This window comes from Sciurus vulgaris, assembly GCF_902686455.1.
Source record: "Sciurus vulgaris genome assembly, chromosome: 6".
NCBI lineage: Eukaryota > Metazoa > Chordata > Mammalia > Rodentia > Sciuridae > Sciurus > Sciurus vulgaris.
In genome coordinates, this window is record NC_136466.1 from 92,085,238 (window position 1) to 92,108,132 (window position 22,895).

General features: G+C 33.5%; 1 protein-coding gene across 4 annotated transcripts in view; it reads left to right on the forward strand.

Annotated features, from left to right (window-relative positions):
* The window catches only part of KIAA0825, a 399,846-nt gene that overhangs the window by 59,499 nt on the left and 317,452 nt on the right, over positions 1-22,895 (forward strand). For all 4 annotated transcript variants that reach the window (XM_079146011.1, XM_079146010.1, XM_079146013.1 and 1 more), the window contains 2 exons: positions 12,334-12,499; positions 15,735-16,404. In XM_079146011.1, the coding sequence (XP_079002137.1) occupies positions 12,334-12,499; positions 15,735-16,404 (836 nt within the window). The remainder of the gene's footprint in view (positions 1-12,333; positions 12,500-15,734; positions 16,405-22,895) is intronic.

A 22,895-nucleotide genomic window follows, 5' to 3' on the forward strand; every position in this document is an offset into this window, starting at 1 on the left:
TTCTTTCTTTAGTGTTCTGTCGTTCTCATTGTAGAGGTCTTTCACCTCTTTTGTGAGATTGATTCCCAAGTATTTTATTTTTTTTGAGGCTATTGTGAATGGGGTAGTTTTCCTAATTTCTCTTTCTCAAGATTCATCACTTATGTATAAAAATGCATTGGATTTATGAGCATTGATCTTGTAACCTGCTACTTTACTGTATTCACTTATGAGTTCTAAGAGTTTTCTAGTGGAATTTCCAGGTTCCTCTAAATATATAATCATGTCATCAGTGAACAGGGATAGTTTGAGTTCTTCTTTTCCAATTCATATCCCTTTAATTTCTTTGGTTTGTCTCATTGCTCTGGCTAGAGTCTCAAGAACGATGTTGAATAGAAGTGGTGAAAGAGGGCATCCCTGCCTTGTTCCAGTTTTTAGGGGGAATGCTTTCAGTTTTTCACCATTTAGAATGATACTGGCCATGGGCTTAGCGTAGATGGCGTTTACAATGTTAAGGAATGTTCCCACTACCCCAATTTTTTCTAGTGTTTTGAGCATGAAGGGATGCTGTATTTTATCGAATGCTTTTTCTGCATCTATTGAAATAATCATGTGATTCTTAACTTTTAGTCTGTTGATATGGTGAATGACATTTATTGATTTCCGGATGTTGAACCAACCTTGCATCCCTGGGATGAAACCCACTTGATCATGGTGCACTATCTTTTTAATATGTTTTTGTATGCGATTTGCTAAAATTTTGTTGAGAATTTTTGTGTCGATGTTCATTAAGGATATTGGTCTGAAATTTTCTTTCCTCGATATGTCTCTGTCTGGTTTAGGTATCAGGGTGATATTGGCTTCATAGAATGAGTGTGGGAGGGTTCCCTCCTCTTCTATTTCATGGAATACTTTGAGGAGTATTGGAATGAGGTCTTCTTTAAAGGTTTTGTAGAACTCGGCTGAGAACCCATCTGGTCCCGGACTTTTCTTTGTTGGTAGGCTTTTGATGACCTCTTCTATTTCATTGCTTGAAATTGATTTATTTAAGTTGTGTATGTCCTCCTCGTTCAGTTTAGGTGATTCATGTGTCTCTAGAAACTTGTTGATGTCTTCGAGGTTTTCTGTTTTGTTGGAGTATAGATTTTCAAAATAGCTTCTAATTATGTTTTGTATTTCACTCGAGTGATTTGTATTTCACTGTTGTGATATTTCCTTGTTCATTCCGAATTTTAGTAATTTGAGTTTTCTCCCTCTTTCTCTTTGTTAGTGTGGCTAAGGGTTTATCAATTTTGCTTATTTTTTCAAAGAACCAACTATTTATTTTGTTATTTTTCTGATTGTTTCTCTTGTTTCAATTTCGTTGATTTCGGCTCTGATTTTAACTATTTCCTGTCTTCTACTACTTTTGGTGTTGGTCTGCTCTTCTTTTTCTAGGGCTTTGAGCTGTAGTGTTAAGTCGTTTATTTGTTGATTTCTACTTCTTTTGTTGAATGCGCCCCATGAAATAAATCTTCCTCTAAGTACTGCTTTCATAGTGTCCCAGAGGTTTTGATATGATGTGTCTTTGTCCTTGTTTACTTCTAAGAATTTTTTTATTTCCTTCCTGATGTCTTCTGTTATCCATTCATCATATAATAGTGTATTATTTAATCTCCAGGTATTGGAGAAGTTTCTGTTTTTTATTCTGTCATCTATTTCTAATTTCAATCCATTATGATCTGATAGAGTACAAGGTAGTATCTCTATCTTCTTGTATTTGCTAACAGTAGCTTGGTGGCATAAAACGTGGTCTATTTTAGAGAAGGATCCATGTGCTGCTGAGAAGAAAGTGTATTCGTTCTTTGTTGGATGGTATATTCTATGTAAGTCAGTTAAGTCTAAATTGTTGATTGTGTTATTGAGATCTATAGTTTCTTTATTCAATTTTTGTTTGGACCATCTATCCAGCGGTGAGAGAGGTGTGTTAAAATCGCCTAGTATTATTGTGTTGTTGTCTGTTTGATTTCTGGAATTGAGAAGGAATGTTTGATGTACATGATGAGCCAATGTTCGGCGCATAGATATTTATGATTGTTATGTCTTGCTGATTTATGCTTCCCTTAAGCAGTATGTGATGTCCTTCTTTATCCCTTCTGACTGGTTTTGGCTTGAAGTCCACATTATCTGAAATGAGGATGGATACTCCAGCTTTTTTGCTGTGTCCGTGTGCATGGTATGTTTTTCCCATCCTTTCACCTTTAGTCTATGGGTATCTCTTTCTATGAGATGAGTCTCTTGCAGGCAGCATATTGTTGGATTTTTCTTTTTTATCCAATCTACCAGTCTATGTCTTTTGATTGATGAGTTCAGGCCATTAATATTCAGGGTTATTATTGTGATATGATTTGTATTCCCAGTCATTTGACTCATTATTGTTTTTTGACATGATTTGGTTTCTGCTTTATTTAGCTATTCCTTTAGGCTAGTTCCTCCCATTGCTGATTTGCATCGTTGTTTTTCATCTCTTCCTCATGGAATATTTTGCTGAGAATGTTCTGTAATGCCGGCTTTCTTTTTGTGAATTCCTTTAGCTTTGTTTATCATGGAAGGATCTTATTTCGTCGTCAAATCTGAAAGTAAGTTTTGCTGGGTTTAAGATTCTTGATTGGCATCCGTTTTCTTTCAGGGCTTGGTAAATGTTGTTCCAGACCCTTCTAGCTTTTAGGGTCTGGACTTAAAAATCTGCTGATATTCTTATTGGTTTCCCCCTGAATGTAATTTGATTCTTTTCTCTCGCGGCCATTAAAATTCTGTCTTTATTTTGTGTGTTAGGTATTTTCATAATAATGTGCCTTGGTGTGGGCCTGATGTAATTTTGTATATTTGGAGTCCTATAAGCCTCTTGTATTTGGTTTTCCATTTCATCAGATTTGGGTAATTTTCTGATAATATTTCATTGAATAGATTGTTCATTCCTTTGGTTTGTTTCTGTAAGCCTTCCTCAGTCCCAATAATTCTTAAATTTGGCCTTTTCATGATATCCCATAATTCTTGGAGATTCTGTTCATGATTTCTTTCCATCTTCTCTGTTTGGTCAACTTTGTTTTCAAGATTAAATATTTTGTCTTCAGTATCTGAGGTTCTATCTTCCACGTGTTCTATCCTATTGGTTATGCTTTCTATGGAGTTTTTAACTTGGTTTATTGTTTCCTTCATTTCAAGGATTTCTGTTTGTTTTTTTTTCAGTATCTCTAACTCTTTATTGAAATGATATCTTGCTTCCTGTATTTGCTCTTTTAACTGTTGATTGGTGTGATCATTTAATGCCTGCATTCGCTCTTTCATCTCCTCGTTTGCTTCCCTGATTGTTTTAATTATGTGCATTCTGAACTCCCTTTCTGACATTTCTTCTGCTGTACTGTCATTGGGTTTTATTGATATAGTATCTAGGTTTGTTTGGGACATTTTCTTCCCTGTTTTCTCATATTGGTCAGATGTCAGTGGGACTCTGTGATATTACAGATTTCCTCTATTGGCTTATAATGTCCCTGTAGATTTCCAGTGTATCACCTCGCAGCATTCAGTAGCCTGAAGTCTTGGAGTAACTTGATAATGCAGTGCTTCTGAAGGAAGCTGCCCATAGCCCGGTTATGGTTCCAGGGCTTGGAGCTGGCTCTGTGCGGAAAGGCTCTCACTGTGGAGCCTGCTCCGAGAAGCTGGCCGTGTGGGAGGAGCCCACCACTGGAGTGCCCAGGGCTGCCTGGGGAAGACTCTAGCTGCCCTGCCCTACTCTGATAGGCCACCCCTATCCGGTCCTGTCACCCAGGCCTAGCTTCACCAGGTGGGGGAAACTCACCCCATGGCTCTATTTTAGTCCGAGTCTCTCAATGCCTCCCCTTCTTGAATCCTGGGTTCTGGAGCAACTGGAGATGCAGTCACCCTCTAGTCTGCCATAGGGATCACCCCGTGGAAAAAGCCTGCGGCCGGAGGGAGCAGGGCTGCCTGGAGAGGTCTCTGGCTGCCCTGCCCTGGTCCCAGAGGCTGCTTGCAGGTCAGAGCTCTCTGCTGGCTCAGGGACTTATGGGTGGCTCTGTGTAGAAAGGCTCTCACTGGGCAGTCTGTTCCGAGAAGCTAGCCTTGAAAGACACCTCCCGCCGGAGGGAGCTGGGCTGCTTGGGGAAGTCCCTGGCTGCCCTGTCCTGGTCCCTGAAGCTGCCTGCAGGCCGGAGCTCTCCGTGCTGGCTCAGGGACTTGGAGCTGGTTCTGTGTAGAAAGGCTGTCACTGGGGGGCCTGCTCCAAGAAGCTGGAGAAGCTGGCCGTGTGGGAGGAGCCCACCGCCGGAGTGCGCAGGGCTGCCTGGGGAAGACTCTAGCTGCCCTGCCCTACTCTGATAAGCTGCCCCTATCCGAGGCTGCTGCCCAGGCCGAGCTTCACCCGGTGGGGGGGACTCACCCCGTGGTTCTATTTTAGTCCGAGTCTCTCAATGCCTCCCCTTCTTGAATCCTGGGTTCTGGAGCCACTGGAGAAGTAGTCACCCTTTGGTCCACCATCTTGGATCGCCCCGTGGGAAGATCCTCTAAATCATAATATTTATTATCTAAATAAATATAGCCTTCATGTGAGACAACAGTGGGGTTAGATGATCAGTACTGAATTCTGGGAAATCAGGTGTCAGTGAATATAAAGTGCAGTGATTCTATAAATTTTCTTAAAGCAGCAGTATTGTTGCATACAATCTCTTCTTCCACAAAGAAAATCCATTTCTATACTTCTCACAGACACATTTAATTGTTCCCTCTTATGTACTCCCTTAGTACATTCTACATACCTTTTATCACATTATAACATATTGTAGTTATTTATTTACAGGTCTGTCTGTCTCACTGGACAGAATTTATTTAGGGATAGGATGATGTCTTATTGACTTAGATCCCTAGTATATATTGCAGTTCCAATCACTCATTTGGTGTTCATTTAATGATTTTCAAATATAATGCCTTCATTCAATAAGCAGTTTTTTCTCCAGTAATCTAAAAGTAAAAGTTAATAAGAAAATTGCCATAGGTTGCCTTTAAAAAAGGAATATTCTAGGGGCTGGGGATGTGACTCAGTGGTAGAGAACTTGTCCAGCGTGTATGAGGCACTGGGTTCAATCCTCAGTACATCATAAAAATAAATATAATAAAATAAAGGTATTTTGTCAATCTACAACTATAATTTTTTAAAAGAATATTCTATATTGAACTTTTAAATTTTTTTGATTGAAAAAGTTTCTCTTTTTTTCTCACCTACATAATTGCTTTATATTTTTCTCTTTCCACAATTTTCATTGGTGCATTACAGTTGTACATAATGATAGAATTTGTTGCTACATATTTGTACATGCACACAGTATAACAGTAAAATTTGGTCAATATCACTCCCCAGCACTTCTTCTCTCCCTCCCTTTTCTCATCCCCTGTGTCTTTCCTCTACTGCTCTTCCTTTGATTTTCGTGAGATCTCTGACCCCCCTCCCCCAACTTTCTTTTTATTTTTCCTTTCTAACTCCACATATGGTAGAAAACATGCAAGCCTTGACCTTGTAAGTTTGGATTATTTCAGTTAATGTAATAGTCTCTGGTTCCATCCATTTTCCTACAAATGACATAATTTCATTTTTCTTTATGATTGACTAAAACTCCATTGTGTATATATACCACATTTTCTTTATCCATTCATCTGTTGATGGATGCATAGGCTGGTTCCATAGTTTAGCTATTGTGAATTATGTTGCTATAAATATGGGTGTGCATATATTACTATAGTGTGATGACTTTAATTCTTTAAGATAAATACTGGGGAGTAGTATACATTAGTCATCTGGTATTCCCTGCCTACTCTTTAGAGGAACCTCCATACTGATTTCCATAATGGTTGTACTAATTTCCAATCTCACCAACAATATAAGTGTTGCTTTTGCTCCACATTCTCTCCATCATTTATTGTTTATATTATTTTTTATATTGTTTATATTCTTGATGACTGCCATTCTGACTGTGTGAGATACAGTCTCACTGTGGTTTTGATTTACATTTCCCTGATTGCTAATAATGTTGAACATTTCATGTATTTCTTGGCCTTTTATGTTTATTATTTTGAGACACGTCTGTTTAATCCATTTGCCTATTTATTAATTGGCCTATTTGAGGTTTTGGTATAAAGATTTTTAGCTCTTTATGTATTCTAGATATTAATCTGTCAGAAGAGTAGTAGCTGTAGGTTATTCCTTCATATTTCTAATTGTTTCCTTTGCTGTGCAGAAGCTTTTTAATTTGATGCTGTCCCCTTTATTAACTTGTCATTGTTTCTTGAGATTTGGAAGTCCTGTTGAGAAAGTTGTTTGCCTGTGCCTAAAAGCTGGAGGGTTGACCCTGCATTTTCTTCTAGAAGTTCATAGTTTCTAGTCTAATTCCAAGTCTTTGATTCATGTTGAGTTGACTTTTTGTTCAGGGTGAGAAATAAGAGTCTAGTTTCATTCTTCCACTTATGGATAACATGTTGTCCCAGTTCCATTTGTTAAAAAGGCTGTCTTTTCTCCAATGTATGTTTTTGGCACCTTTGTCAATGATCAGATGACTGTAGATGTGTAAGTTTGTCTCTGTGTTTTCTATTCTGCATCATTGGTTGGTATGTCTGTTTTTATGCCAGTACCATGTAGTTTTTGTTACTATAGCTCTATAGCATAATTTGAAGTCAGGCATTGTAATGCCTCCAGCATTGCTTTTTTGGCTTAGAATTGCTTTGGCTATTGATTTTATTCTTTCAAACAAATTTTAGGATTCTTTTCTAGTTATCTGAAGAATATCACTTGTATTTTGATGGTGATTGCATTGAAACTGTATAATACTTGTGGTCATATGGCCATTTTAACAATATTAATTCTGCTTATCCATGAACATGGGAGGTCTTCCTGTGGAGCGCCATCTATGGCTAGCAAATAAAACCAGGCTTGGTCAAGCTGGTTTGTCAGACAAGGAAATGCAGCTCTCAGGAACTGACAGTCTTGAGAGATTATTCTAGATGACCTGGAGTATGTGGTTTCTATGTAGTGACTTACCACCAGAATTTGCATGCCTTACATATGCCACATGACCCACTAGAGCAAAATGACTTGCTTAACTCCACCCCATCCTGTTTCTCATGGAAGAAGTTCCTCCCAATCCCCCTTTTACCTGCAAATAAACCAATTGTTTGCTCCTCCATTTTTGTTAGAGCCAGATCCTTTAGCATGGCTCAATCCATCAGGCCCCCTGATTCAAAAGATAATTGTCTCCTGTGGTTTTTTTCTATTAAATAAATTTATTAGCAATTAATGTACAGCCAGCCCATCTCTCCGACAGGAACACTTTCCCTCATCCACAAGGGACATGTGTTAAGATTTCCATCCTCTGAGGTCTTCTTCAATTTCTTTCTTCAGTGTTGTTTAGTTTTCATTGCAGAGGTCCTTCACATACTTGGGTAGATTTGTTCCTAGGATTTTTGTTTGTTTTGTGTTTTAAGGCTATTGTCAACAGAATTGTTTTTTCTGATTTCTTTCTCAACAGATTCATTATTGGTATATAGGAAAGCTATTGAGTTTTGTATATGTCTTTGTCTGAGTGGGATACTGGCCTCAAAGAGGGATTTTTATATGTTGATTTTGTAACCTTTTACATTGCCAGATTTGTTTATTAGCTCTAACAGTCTTTTGGTGAAGTTTTTTGGATCTAAGTAAAGGATCATATCATCAACAGTGATAATTTGACTTCTTCCTCTCCTCTTTTTAGCCCTTTTATTTCCTTGTCTTGCCTAATTCCTCTGGCTAGAATTGCTAGCACTATATTAAACAGGAGTGCGAGAGTAGACATTCTTGTCTTGTTTCAGATTTAAAGGAAATGCTTTTAGTTTTTCCCCATTTACTATGAGGTTGGCTTTGGGGTTTTCATATATAGTGTTTTTCTCTCCCTAGTTTCTTCAATGTTTTCCTCATGAATGGGTGCTTAATTTTGTTGAAAGCCTTCTCTGCATCTATTGAGATGACTAAGTGATTTTGTCCTTAATTCGATTTATGAGATGAAGTACATTTATTGATTTGCATATGTCAAACCATCACTGCATCTCTGGAATAAAACCAACTTGGTCATGAAGTACAGTCTTCTTAATATGTTGTTGAACATGATTTGCTAATATTTTATTAAGAATTTTTGCATCCAAGTTCATCAGGGATATTGGTCTTTATTGTACTTTCCTTGATGTGTCTTTATCTGTATAAGTGTGATACTTGGTTCATAGAAGGAATATGAAAGTGTGCCATCTTTTGTATTTCATGTAATAATTTGAGGAGTATTGGTATTAGTTTTTCTTTAAAGATTTGGTAGAATTCATCTGAATATTCACATTCTGCATTTTAAAAATAGTTTATAAATTGATCTATACACAGTCTCTCAGTAATGCATCTACTTGTACACATCATTAACTTGAATAATTCAGACTCATTATAATTAAAGTACATTGAAGTTCAAACTTACTAAGAAGTGTTGAGATTTATGAAAAGGCATAAAGTACTATGATAAATACTCATGTACCCACATTCAGTTTAAGGAATTAAACACTACCAGTACAGCTTAAACTCTCTGTACCTCTTCCCAGCCTCTTGCCACTTCCATCCCACCCTACCAGAGGGTGATGTGGATCATTCAAGTGCATTCCTCACTCTTTTATTACTTATGTCTATAATTCTGAGCAGTATATAGCATTATATGGAATATTTTCAAATTAGTATTTGGATAGTATCATACTATGTATATTCATTTGTGTTTTCCCCCTCAACTTTATATTAAGATTTATCCATTTTGATGTGTAGTTTTACTTTATTTTTTACTTATTTTGAACTATCCAATCCTTTAATCATTCTCTTGTTGATAGACATTTAGGTTGTCTCCAATGGCTTTAAGATTACAAATAAAACTAAGAATATGTTTTGAAAAGAACTCAGTAAGCCAACTAATGTTGCGTATTTGGGAATTTAAACTATTTGGGGAAGAAAATATGCTATTTTTGGAATCTTTCTAGGTTTTACCCTTATGTTTGGGATCCAGTAATAAATGTGCTAATTATGTTCCGGTTGGTTGAATTAGCTTGTTTTTTGTTTGTTTGTTTGTTTGTTTTGTTTGTTTTGTAACTGACCTTGCTTCTAAAGAATATTTGAAGCAATATACATTTAAAGAGAAGACCCTTAAGTCAAAATAAATACTAGTGGCTATGATGCTTCTGAAAACCTAGACTAAGATCTCACATCATCTAAGTCTAATAATACATAGACTTCCTTCTATTTCAGATTACCATCCCTATCAGCAGTATTACTACACATGTTTGAAAATAATATTTGAAATGTGGTATTTATTTTAAATTAAATATAAAGGTATATCTGTTTTTTTCCAAGAACACTTTATCATTTAATAACACTAAAGAAAAATAAGTGAATTTTCAGTAGGTTTTTTTTGAGATACCAAAGAGCAAAATTCAACTTTTTATTTTGAAAATTTTTAAATCTATAATAAAATGGAAAGACTAATACATTATAAATCCTTTATCTCTGTTCCTCAGTTGGTAATATCTTGCCATATTTGCTTTATCTCTCTGTAAAATATTTTTAAATTTTTTTATTTGTTCTAATTGATTATACATGACAGTAGAATACATTTTGACACATTGTACACAAATGGAGCATAATTTCTCATTCCTCTGACTGTACATGGTGCTGAGTCACACCAGTAGTGTAATCATACATGTATATAGGGTAATTATGTCTATTTCATTCTAATGTCCTTTCTGTCCTCACTGCCCCACCCTTCCCTCTGCACAATCTGAAGTTCCTTCATTCTTCCCTATCTTCCCCACACACCGCCCCCCAGCATGGATCAGGGTCTGCTTATCAGAGAAAACATTTGACCTTTCATTTTTTGGGGATTGGCTTATTTCACTTAACATGATATTCTCTAGTTCCATCCATGTACTTGCAAATGCCATAATCATATTCCTCTTTAAGGCTGAGTAATATTCCATTGTGATATGTATCACATTTTCTTTATCCATTCATCTGTTGAAGGGCATCTAGGTTGGTTTCACAGTTTAGCTATTGTAAATTAAGCTGCTATCACATTAATATGATGGTATCACTGTAGTATGCTGATTTTTAAGTCCTTTGGTTATAAACCGAGGAGTGGGATAGCTGGGTCAAATGGTGGTTCCATTCCAAGTTGAAATATGATATTTGAAAAACTCTTTATCTTTTAAATGTTGAAAGTTAATTTTTGATTTAATTTTTTCTCAATGAAAGATAAATTGTCATTTATATACCAAACTGACATTCATCTTAAAATTTAAAAATATTCTAGACTTCAAATGATTCAGTTTTTAGAACAAGATGTAAAAACAGTGTTGAATGGTATATTGACAAGATACTTAACCAACTAAAATCAAAATCAGGTGCCAGTAATAAGTTCTGATGTCTAAAAATTGTGACAAAATGATTTTAAAAGGAAATTCAACTGTCTTGGTTTATATCAATGAGGGAGGTCCCTTGAAATGCAACTGCTTAATCCTTTTATCTGTGTTTGGACAAATTACTTAAACATCTAACCCTCTGAAGGCTTTGCCCTATTTATAAATTGTAGTTATTGGCCTCTACCCAGATTCAGATGTTAGAGATTAGCCTAAAAGCTGAATCCTGATTGAAACAGATTTAGGTAGACTAAATGCTGAGCCTTTCCAATTCACATTGCTGTAATGTATTAGATTTCACTGAATGAGACACATGAGGATGCTATAATAAAAACCTTTGATAAAGGGTCCCTAGAGTCAAGATGTATGCCTAGGGCATCATGTTTCTCAGTCCATATAAGTGCTTATGTAAGTTAAGAAAATACATTCCAATCTCTTGTCAGACTTAGAACTCTGGTATTCCTGAATAAGACCATCCCATCAGGAAATTGAGTGGCCTATAGCCAGAGAAGGTATTATTTTTCATTTCTTTGTTTTCATGAAAATGGCTTTTGATTCTCAGAACTTACTTTTTTCAAGTTATTTAGTTTGAATTCACTTATGCTCAGAAGTCTCCTAAAAAGCTGTGATCTAACTTTTAACAGTGCATGTTTTATAGCAACCCACATCTGATGAATTTTGAAAAGTCATTCACAGAACATCAATTTTAATAATCAGAGCTTGGTTTCTAAAAACTACATGGTTCTATCATATGGAGCCTATAATTAATAGCAATTATATTTTCAAAACAGTAACTTTACCTTTTTGTAACAAGTCTTTCTTGATACTCTCTTAGGAGACAATTGCATAACTGTCAATTTTGGGTGAGGGGATTCAGCTTCAAAGGAATTTACATTTGCAAGCTTTCTTGCAGTTTAGATATGCTGCCATCAGGTGGTAGTAATATGTCATATTCATGTGACTCCACAGATGTCACTCTGCTAAAGGTCATCAGTTTATACCACAATGATTTATAATCATGAATGTGCAGAATTATATATGGAAATTAAAATAACAGAATACATGTTGTTTTATCAGTTAAGGATGATTTGAATGGAATTTTTAAACATATTTCTAAGATTCAATTGAATGTTTTCCCCTTCGTTTTTTGTTTGTTTGTAAACAAAGCATTTCATTTTAGGCCTTGTAAACATTTAGAAAATATAGAAAAGTAAAATTTAAAAACAATATAATTACCATTAACCTTTTGCTTCATTTCCTTCCAGTCTTTTTTTTTTTTTAAATGCAATTTTTAGTACGGATTTTTCTGAAATGAAGTTGGCTAACCTCAGAAAATATTTAGATGTAGCAACATTGATATACAGCTTTATCCTTTTAAACTTACAAGCTCTTTGTAACTGGTTCACAACTTCTTAATATTCCAGTATTGAAGTTTTCCCTAATTGGTATTGCCAGTCTCCTATTGGTACATAATGTAAGTTTCTGATTTTCATAGTAATCAGAGTATTTTTTTTCTCTACCATCCACCCACTACCTAATAAGAGAGCCATTATTGTATTGTATCTATGGTTGATATTTGTTTTAACACAAAATAATTTCTAATTCATTTTAAAGTAGTGTGGTATTTTCTATTTATTGCATTTTTTTCTGTCAGAAAATTTGAACTTTGTTTTCATCTATAAATGAAAATGTGTAGTTCCTTTGTTATTATTTTCATATCATTTGACTGTTTTGTACTTTTGTAAATTGTACCCAGCCAGGTACCACATACAAATATTCAGGGCCTGTGATACTCTGAGATGTAGCAATTACCTACTTCCTAAAAAAATAATTTCTTTCTTTTTATAGCATAGAATGCTGCATTAAAGAAATACAATCTGAAGTTAACAAACAATGCCCAGATGTTCAACTGCAAACATCAACCGACTGCTTTGAATGGCTAACTAGCTATCATAATACATCTAAGTCACCTTCCATTCCCCATGGAGATCTGATAGAATTCCTCAAAACACTGGTAAAAATAACAACAACAAAAAAACTGTTTTATTATGGAATGGGTTGGGTGAACACAGGTAATATAGTTCCTTCCACTTATATGTGTAAATATTTGGTGATATTAGCTGCCAAATCAAGAGGTTTATGGTTTTGTTTTGCTCCTCTGTCCCTAATAGAATCCAGTGAGCTATTTGCTTTTTTTTTTTTAACCAAAAAATGAAATTTTAGCCAGGTGTGGCGGCACACACCTATAATCCCTGTGACTTGGGAGGTTGAAGCAGGAGGATCATGAGTTCAAAGCCCTCATCCTCAAAAAGCAAAGCACTAAACAACTCAGTGAGACCCAGTCTCTAAATAAAATACAAAATAGGACTGGGAATGTGCCTGAGTTTAATCCCTGGTACCAGCCCCAATGAAATTTTATGTAAATGGAGGTTAAATATTTTAATTCCTGGGTGCTTTGTGGTATGATGTATGGCATATCAGTATTAAAAACTATATTGGTATGCACTGCAGTTGTCTACCAGAGAAATTCATACTCTTTATATTTTCTTTCATAACTATTAATTTTCTCACTTTAGCATTAAACATAGATCCCTATCAATTGTGCCTTTTAAATGGCCTTATCTATCATTCTCTGTGTTTCCAACCTGTATTCATACCTCATTCTTTTCATTCAATTCAGAAATTTATATAAAACCACTGTTAAAATTAATGGAGAATTATTATATTGGTCATTTTTTTTTATACTGGCCACCTTCTATATTAGAGAAATCCTATCTTTCAATAACAACATTTTTATCATACCTGCATCCACCATGATGACTAGCTTACAAACAAGATTCCCAGAGAAACAGTATAATTATGTATATTAGAAAGTATAGAACAGTATATTAGAAAGCAGTATTTCTATAGCCATGGTTTTAATTTAATTTAAGTTAAGGGGAAGAAAGGCACAGTTCTTGTCTAAACATCAAACATTGACTAAGGCAGATGTGGAAAATATTTTGAAGTTGTAGATGGTTTAGGATGAGAAAATCAGATGAAAATAGTTTTGGGCTGTTGTTATTATTACAGATGTCTTTTTAATGTTTACAGAGTAATAAAAGGAAGAGAGGAAGACTATGCCCTCAAGCCTTAATCTTTTAAGAAAATCCTCTCACCCATTATCTCTTGAAGGTGGAGACTTGAAGAATAAATATGGATATAGTTATTTCTTTAATTTCTATTAAGAGCCATGTGTATTGAATTTCATTAATATTGATGTAATAATGCTTTCTCATTTAATTAAAAGCAAGAGCTTTTAATTATCTTTTAATCTGTCACACATAAGTCATTCTCTATTCACTGCAGGGCAAAGGCCGCCTTAGTTTTGTTCAAACTCATTAGACTGATAGGCTTACGCCAGACCTAGGTTTTTGTTTTTTTTTTTTTTTTTTAACATAATTGAGCATGTTATTTTGAGGAGGGAACCACATTATTAAAACAGATCCAGATTAAAATGGCCTTATTATCAAGTTTCTCCATACTAAAAGTGTTGATTTTGATGACATTTTTCACATATTTATTTTTTCATACAAAATTTGTATTAGTTATCTAGCTATTTAAATAAGAAAGAGGTTCTCATGCCAATTATAGTGAAGTTATTTTCAAAATTTAAGCAGTCATACAAAACACGTTTTAAATCTCTGCAATCTACTATTTTTTGTTTGATCAAATATTTACACTTACTGACTTAACAAAGCCCAAGGCTGAGACACTAAGATGATCATTCACCTTGTAGAATTTATCTTAATGCTGACACATCACAGACTCCACTGAAGGACATTTCTTTCCAGAAGTACCTAAAGAACTAATAGCATGAGCAGAGAAAGAAAGAAGCTAGAGACAGGTTATAATTCACTCTGTGGTCTTCTAGAGTATGATAGAAAGAATGCAGATAAAGGAAATGAAACCATGAATCTAGGCTTGGTTCTCTACCTTATTGTGTGTGAAGTCCAAAAATCACTTAGGCATACTTCATATTAGTATCCGTTGTAAACTGGGTTTTTAATATCTATGCCACAGAGTTTTCATCATGAATAACCCAGAGAATATATAGAAAATGCTTTTTATGCAATAAAACATATATACATAAGGTATAATTATTACATAGAACATTGAATTCAGCATTATAAAGCTTAGAATGACCAAAAATAAATACCAGAAATTTGTCTAGGAGTTGTTCATTATTCTGAATCACACATAATACCTGTGATATCTTTATCAATAATTAATTTCAAAGCCAGCCTGACTTTTAGACCACTTGGACTTTACTTCCATTTCTCTTGTAATAGTCTTATTTCTACTTAGAGAATATAAACAAATTTCAGTATTACCTGAAATAGATATAATTAGGAAAGTCAGAATGTAATGAAAATGTGTATATGTGATTCAAAGTCCAGGAATAAAGTAACTTTTGTCCTTTTATTATTCGTAATTATACCCACCATTGTTTTCTATTGACATGGAAAGTATAAAGGAATAATTTCATATTATCTTTTGAGGCGTGATTCTGAGAGTATCTTTATCCCATTTTGAGTTAGTTATTGCTTTGGAGAGAAATAAAATATTCTTAGATTAATTTTCAAAGTAAAATCATTCTTAACATGGTTCTCAGAAAGGAATTTAAATGAAAGTTGAAATCTTTCAATGTATTAAATTTTATTTTTCAGGATGGCAGCTATTAGTAACCCCTAGGCACATCCTATATTTAAAGATCTCTGCTCTATTCTAGAATGATTTTAAGCATTGTATGTTCATTTGGGATTTTATAATAATAAGTACACTCATTCAGGCATGAAAATTATCTGCCAAGAATTAATTAGGGGACATGATCTTGAATTTATTTTTTCTTAGGAATACATTTCAATCAATGTTTTACTATACATTTTTATATTTAGAATTTTTAAGCTGCACCCTTCACACAGCTCAGATTATATAATTTATAACATTAAGAGCTAAAAAGTACATTTCTAGAAATCTAGCTGAAAAAATAATCAGCTGGGCTTTATAAAATTTACAGACCATGAGAGCTAACATTCTAAAATATCTTAATTGATTAAATTACAAATACAAGAAGAAAAACTTGAAGAGCAAAAGAGTATTGAACTAATATGAAAAAAGATTATGAAATTGTACATCTTTATGGAAAGAATATTTTCTTCTTGTACTCTGATTTCCCCATTTCTAAATTTATTATTTACTTTTATCAGCAAGATTTGTTGAAGAATGAACAAAATCAAGAAGAAATGATTCTGGATTTACTTCGGGACCTCTCCTGCCAGAGCAGTGTTTCATTCCCATCGGATCTAAGTGAAACATCTCTGCATTTCCTCTCTAGGACTTCTCTTCATTCTGTTGAAGATCATTCCTCTGTAGATGTAAAGTCTATATGGGATGATATAAGACTGCATCTTCGACGCTTCTTAGTAAGCAGATTACAAAGCTATAATGAAATAAACAATTCACAGCAAAAAATGGTACTGAAAAACCAATGCATACAGCAACTCTTGTTTCTCTATCCAGAATCAGAAGTTATCATCAAGTACCAAAACATACAGAATAAACTATTGGTTAAACTTCTGCAGAACTGCTTTCCTTCTTACAGCGGAGATTTGAATTCAGATGTAATGGCTCATGGATTCCAAAGTACAATGCTTATATTATACTCGATGATAAAAGAGGATTTTGACACACTGTATGAAATTTTAGCTCCATCTTCAACAGTGAAATTCATTAAAGAAACTTACCTGGATACAGTTACAGAAGAAGTGACAAAATTTCTTGAAAAGTTTTGTGAGTTACGGTTCAAAGAAAATACTGTTCGTGTGGTTAAAACAAGCAAGAGCTCCAGCAAGCATAGAGGAGCAGTGCATGCTTTGGGTTAGTGACATTTAAATTTTTTGATTGATTTAATTTAATCCTTTTGATAGCTTTAATTTTCTGGGTTTCTATTGTTTGGTTAAATCTCATTGAAATTTGAAAATATATCAAAAAATAAATGTAATGAAATTTTGCAGTTTACATTTCTCTTATGCATTCTTTTTCTGTAAGTATAGTCATAGAGTATTTTCTGTTAAATTGTTAATGATACTGAAAATATAAGCCAAAGTTTTACAAATAAGAATTTCAGTTCTCTTGATCACTTATGCCAAATGATAAAATATTGGACCAAATACATACATACACAAACATGTAGTTATATGTATAACAAAAAAGCATAATTTGTAATCCATTGTATCTTTCAAAGCCAAAGCATTATTACAGAAAATTTGTTGAAATTTATATTAACTAAAATTGGAAGTTTAAAAATTGTAACTAAATTTTAGTCATCCAGTTCTAATAAATAGCAGTTATGAAATATTAATTATAAAATTCTGTATTGTAATTGTCTAGGAAGGCACAGCATTTTAATTATAACTATAATTATAACTTTAACTATAATTTTAAAAGTTCATCTAATATATTTTGATAAGAATAAAATAAAAGATGATTTTAAAACTCCTAATTTTACTCAAAAGATAAAGGAAAAAAGGAAACAAGTTATTGTGACATAATATCCTTTCTCTTCATGGTTTTAATTTTCCAGCAGTGCAGAAGAATTAATATAATAATATGATTATTTCAAAAGTATTTATTGGTCCAGGGAAATTGTAATCCAGCAACTCAGGAGGCTGAGGTAAGAGGATCACAAGTTCAAGGCCAGCCTTGGCAACTTAGCAAGACCCTGCATCAAAAAAAAAAAAAAAAAAAACTTAAAAGGCCTAATTTATAGCTTAGTGATAAGAGTGTTCCTGGGTTCAATCCCCAGTACCTCAAAAAAAAAAAAAAAAAAGTGAAAATTAGTTATGATACTACGAGGTATATTTCCAAGTAGGTTTGTAAACTCTATTATTTAAGTATTTGAAAATTATGTTTTGGCAAATTGCTATAGATCTTTAGATTTATGATCTTTTAGAAAATTTCCATAATTTAACTATATTTTTACTTAACTTCATTAATAAAATACCATAATACCAAGTTAATGTGTTATGTGAATTTTAAAAGATATTCATATTTTCTCTTTAAATTTTTATTTTCCTCTTGAAGCTGAATTATATTGCAGATTAGAGATGCATTAGTCATTTTGGATTATGGCAAAATAGTTAAAACAGACATTGCAGTTTTGCTCAAAACAGAATTTCATTTTAATTGTTAATACATTCATTAATGTACTTGTTTTCTAATATTTTTGTACTCGCTAAAAAATTCCAGCATGCTTGTGTTTTCAATATGAAAGTTTTATATGTGCTAAGTATAGTTTACAAAAGAAGAAAAGATCCATATGGTTGAAAATATGTATAAGTCACTATGGCATCTTTAGCACTGATATTGAGGTATCTCCCCTTGGTTAGACAAGAGTATGTGTGCCTGCTTTAACTCTAGAACTGCAAACATTTTCCACAAATCTGAATGCAGAGATCTTTCTCAAGCTCCTTTATCTGAGCTAGGTATCAATCACTTGTTAAATGAACCCTTCCATATTCCAGGCACTGTGTAAGGACAACCTATTCCTTATTATCCAATTTTTTTAAAAAAGAAAGAAGCTTAGAATAATTAACTTGCCCAGGATCATGTTGTGTGAGGTCAGAATCATATTCAAAATCAGAATTCATAGTCAATTCTTTTTTATTTCCGATGCCTCTGTTCTTAACCATCATGCTATTGGATCTTGTCTCAAAGTTAGAATTAAATGCTTTATCACTTGTAAAAGAAATTTCACAGAGAACTGTTGAAGTGAACTTCCTGAAATGTTTATTTCAGCTTTATTAACCACCTACAATAGGCAAGTCTTTTAGCAGCTACCATGTTTAAGTTTCTGTGCTAGACACAGAATTGGGAAGAAAACTAAATGTGTCACTACTGCTATATGAGAAATGCTAAACTAACTCAAAAAGATTAACCATGTTTTTCTCTAATATTTGACCCAATTTCAAAATTTTATATTTTTTAAAAGTACAGCTTTAAGATGAGCATCAATAATTTATATTCCTATTTGAATAAAATGTAGATTGGCTTGAATGGGATATATATTATATTATCTCTGATGTATGCCTCTATCTTTATGCTCACCAAATATCCGATATTTTGCCTGATATTATAGAAAGAACATTCTTTAAGTAACAACAGCTAAGCTAACACATATTGGTTCAGACAGTGATGTTCAATATCTTTTTAATATTTCTAACCACCCAACAAGGTAGACGTCATTATTAGCTCCATTTTACAGTAAGGAAACTGAGACATAGATATTTTAAGTAATCTTTTCAAGGTCCCAGAATGAAGTAGGATTCATATGCATGGCTGATTCTGGAGCCCTGACTCTATGACTGTGCTTTACTGAGATGGAGATAGCATAGCCCATTTAAAAACACTTCTCTGAAAGCTCTGTATACTTCTTCAGCAGCAATGTTGTCATTATTTTATGCTTCTTCAAACTCTCCCACCCTCTTCTCATTTGAAGACTTCATAACCCTGTTTTTTTATAATTCTTCTTCAGCGATCTATTAATATATCTTAGGATTTGTAAGTATACTATAGTCACAAGCTAATATATTCTCTATTTGTATAGATACCTACCCTATTCTTGATGAGCTAAGACAGTTTGGACCTATTAAACCTTTAATTGCCTCAGATTTTGTATTTAGATTGAAGACTGATTTGTTCTTCTCTGAATGGTCTGTAAATTACATATCTATATTACTTGAGTATCAAAAAGTGATTACTGCTTCTTGTTCTTTAAGATTTATCAAGATTTTATATGTGTGAGCTCATTTAATCTTCTGAACAGTTTTTCACATTATTCATATATACTTTATACATTAGAAAACTGAGACTCAGAGAGATAAATATTTCCCCAGGCCACACAACTAATCTAATAAGTCAAAGAAAGGGGTTTCCTCTGTTTTGCAGTGTTTCGGTGTCTATGTATATATATATATATATATTTTTTTTTTTTTGATGCCAGGGATCAAACCCAAGCCTCGTGCCACTGAACTACATCCCCAGCCCCATTTTTTTTAATCTTGATATGCCATAAAACCATGTCAAGAACTGTGCAAGACACTATGAAAATCAGCATTGAAAAAATCATTCACCAAATACATTCACTTTATTTTTACATTTCTGTATTCTATACAGTACTCATTGAATGTTTTTGTTTTCTTTTTTATTGACAAAAATTCATAACTGACATAATTTGTGTTTATTATCTCAGAAACTGATTAGGGTAGTTTTCATCTTCCTATCGTATCCTATCCTATCCTATCTTGCCAGCTGGCCCCTTGTGCTAAGTGTTAACCTGGGCACCCAGAATGACTTCTGCCTGCAACTAATTCAGGGTCTTTTTTGACATTTATTTAAAATGTTATAATCTCTCTGGCTCTTGTCTTATGATAAGGTACCATATAAACATTTAATTTATTTATATATAAACTTGTCCCTAGACTTAAATTCTCCAACTTGGCATTGTATGGTAACCATTTTTCTCCTTCATATGGTTTTGAATGTCTTATTTCTTTAAAAGTGTGTGCTGTTTTACTATTGTAATACATTTAGAAATGTATAGATCGTATTTTTTGTTCTTTATTCTTTGAAGGAAATGATAAATAGTATTAACAAAAGTTTTATATAAAATCTTTGCTTTGGTAATTTTTTTCCTAGAAAAGAAGGATATTGCTTTTATAAACATACAAAGTTTGAAGAGTGATTTAAGTACCATTATTTTCTTAATAACTCTGATTTTACTAATCTGTATTATTATTTGTCTTCTAATATTTTGCAGGAAAATTATCAATTATTTCTTAAGGGGTTTTGCTATAATATTTTGTTTTTCACTTATAAGGCATTAAAGTTAAAATAAACAACTTTTAAAAAGTTAAAGATTTGCTATTAATATTTTGATTATAACTTAATTTGCCCCTATCTAGAAATCATAGCCATATTTACACATTATATAGTATCATCTCCAGTTCAGGACAACTGTTGCCATTCTTATACTGTAACTTTTTTTTTATGTCTACATTTAGAATGGTTAAGTGATCCAATTATTTTTACTTTTAAAATTATACATCCTTCGAATTTAAAGTAAGTGCTGTTTTTCTCAATGTTTGAAAAAAGAGGATTGTTTGGTAAATTTCAATTAAATAAATCCTTTATATTTTAATATGAAAAGATGCTATCATGAACTTCTAATTTTAGGATGAATTTCATGGTTCCCTGTATATCTTCCTCTGAGTTCTTGTTGAGGTTATTGTTTGCATGAAAAGGAAAGGCTGAAGAGAATATGGTACATATCTTTGAACATATGGAAGATTTCTAAAAATCTGCATTTGGATGAGAGATTGAACTGAATAATCTCCTAGGCCCTTTCCCTTTCACAGTCCCTGACTCTTAAGGAGCAGCTCATCCTTCAGGGGTTGAAAAGATCCTTCAGAATAATGAAGCCCTCACAACAAAGTGAAGATGGAATTCTTGAACAGGGAAAGACATAACATGTTTGGAAAGGAGGCCAATCAAAAGCCGCCCTACTCCCTAACCCATTCTACTCTTCAAGTGGCTATGACCATTTAAGAGATAATACCAAGAAGGGGTGAAAAAATGTATTGAAGCAAGCCATGTAAAATCCATAAGGCAGAAGCTTTGGTGTGAGCACTGTTGTAGAATAATTAAACCTTATAGAAGCATGTTGCATCTCTTCCCTTTGTTGAGCTTTGAACTTCTGAGGCAGATGTAAAAGTTACTCCACTAGATCTCTAATGACAATTATGCTTGGTTATTTTCGAGTCCCACACTAGTAGAAGGTGGAGTTTTAAGTAATACAAAACAATAAGTGGAGTGAAAAAAATTAACAAGAGGTGGCAATGTATATTCAGTATCAACAATTTATTTGTTTTGTTTGCTGTACCAGTGTTGAAAACTCTAACAAATTATATTGTTAATCAGCTTTATTGTGGTTGCTGTTTTCTAGTGAAACACGGATACATTGCTTGTTCACAATTATTTTGCTCAAAGAAGGTTAAAAGTACAACTTGAGTTAAGTGTGCTGGTCCTGACTGACTCACCCGAACCCTTGTTTTGCAACCTTAGTTACATCATTTAACCTTTTTGAATCTTGCTACTCAATAAAATGAAAGAGTTGAATTAGGTGATATCTAAGGATTCTTTTAAGTCTAAACTTTTTCTGACCACAACCAGAGTTTAGGTCTTCAAGTTGACCTTAGAAACTGCCATCATATTTACTCTCTTTGCTGACATAGATGTGTTAACTGGCTCAGCATGTGGCTTTGTATGATGTTAAACCCCCTTTTCTCCATCTATGAGAGTTTTCTTCCCCCAAGTGAAACTTGAAAATAACTACATGAAAACTGCCCATCTTCTATCCTTGCATTTTGGGGGTAGGGGAAATTAAACATAAATAGGACATGGAGTTTCTCCTTGCAGCTTACATCTGAAGCTCTTAATAATAACTCCTTTTTTGCCTTTCTCTTTGATCTCACAACCAAGTTTGTTTTGTTTTTAGTTTTCAATATTAATGTTTATAGGAGCAATTTTTAAAGAGGTAATTGAAAATTAAGATCACAGACAAGAATTAGAAGTGCAATTATTATTCTGTATTATTGATTGAAAAGAAATCCATATGTCTTTCTCTGGCATATATTTAAATCAGGCAAGGTAGAGATTTAGTAATGACCTATGTTTTTGCCCAGGAAAGAACTAGCTCATTTCTGCAAAGCCTTAGATGATAGACAAGGATAATACTTTTTCATAAAAAGCTTCTCTGGACATAAAATGCCTATATTACAAAGTATAAATCAAAAGCCTCAGAATTAGGCCTTTTAAAGCATGGAAGAACAATCTTGTCCTACAAGTCTGTAGGTAAGAATTTCAACCCTATTATAATGAAACCATTACATTATATATGTTAAACTTTTGTAAATAATCTTAGTATATTTTTTCAGCATGTAAAGAAAGTGAAGAGTGATGTTTGGGGTGTTGACAGAATTGATCACAAAGCCTTTCCTCCTACTAATTCTGTTTATACATAGTATGTTAAATGCCTTCTTGAGCCTTGTAGAATATTCTGCAACAAACATACCTTCAACAGGAGAAAGGTTCATATTCCCTTTTGTGGGCCAGGAGATGTTCACCATTCAGTAGGATTTCCTTCTGTACTGTTAATCTCTCCATAGTAGAAGTTCACAAGGTGATCTACTAGGGTAAGAGTAAAAATTAGAACTATTTATTTTTATTTTGTCCTTCTTAAAGGGATAGACTAAGACAAATTCTTTATGAAATTTAGGATAGTGTTTTCCTTGTTTAAAGTCATTTCCAGT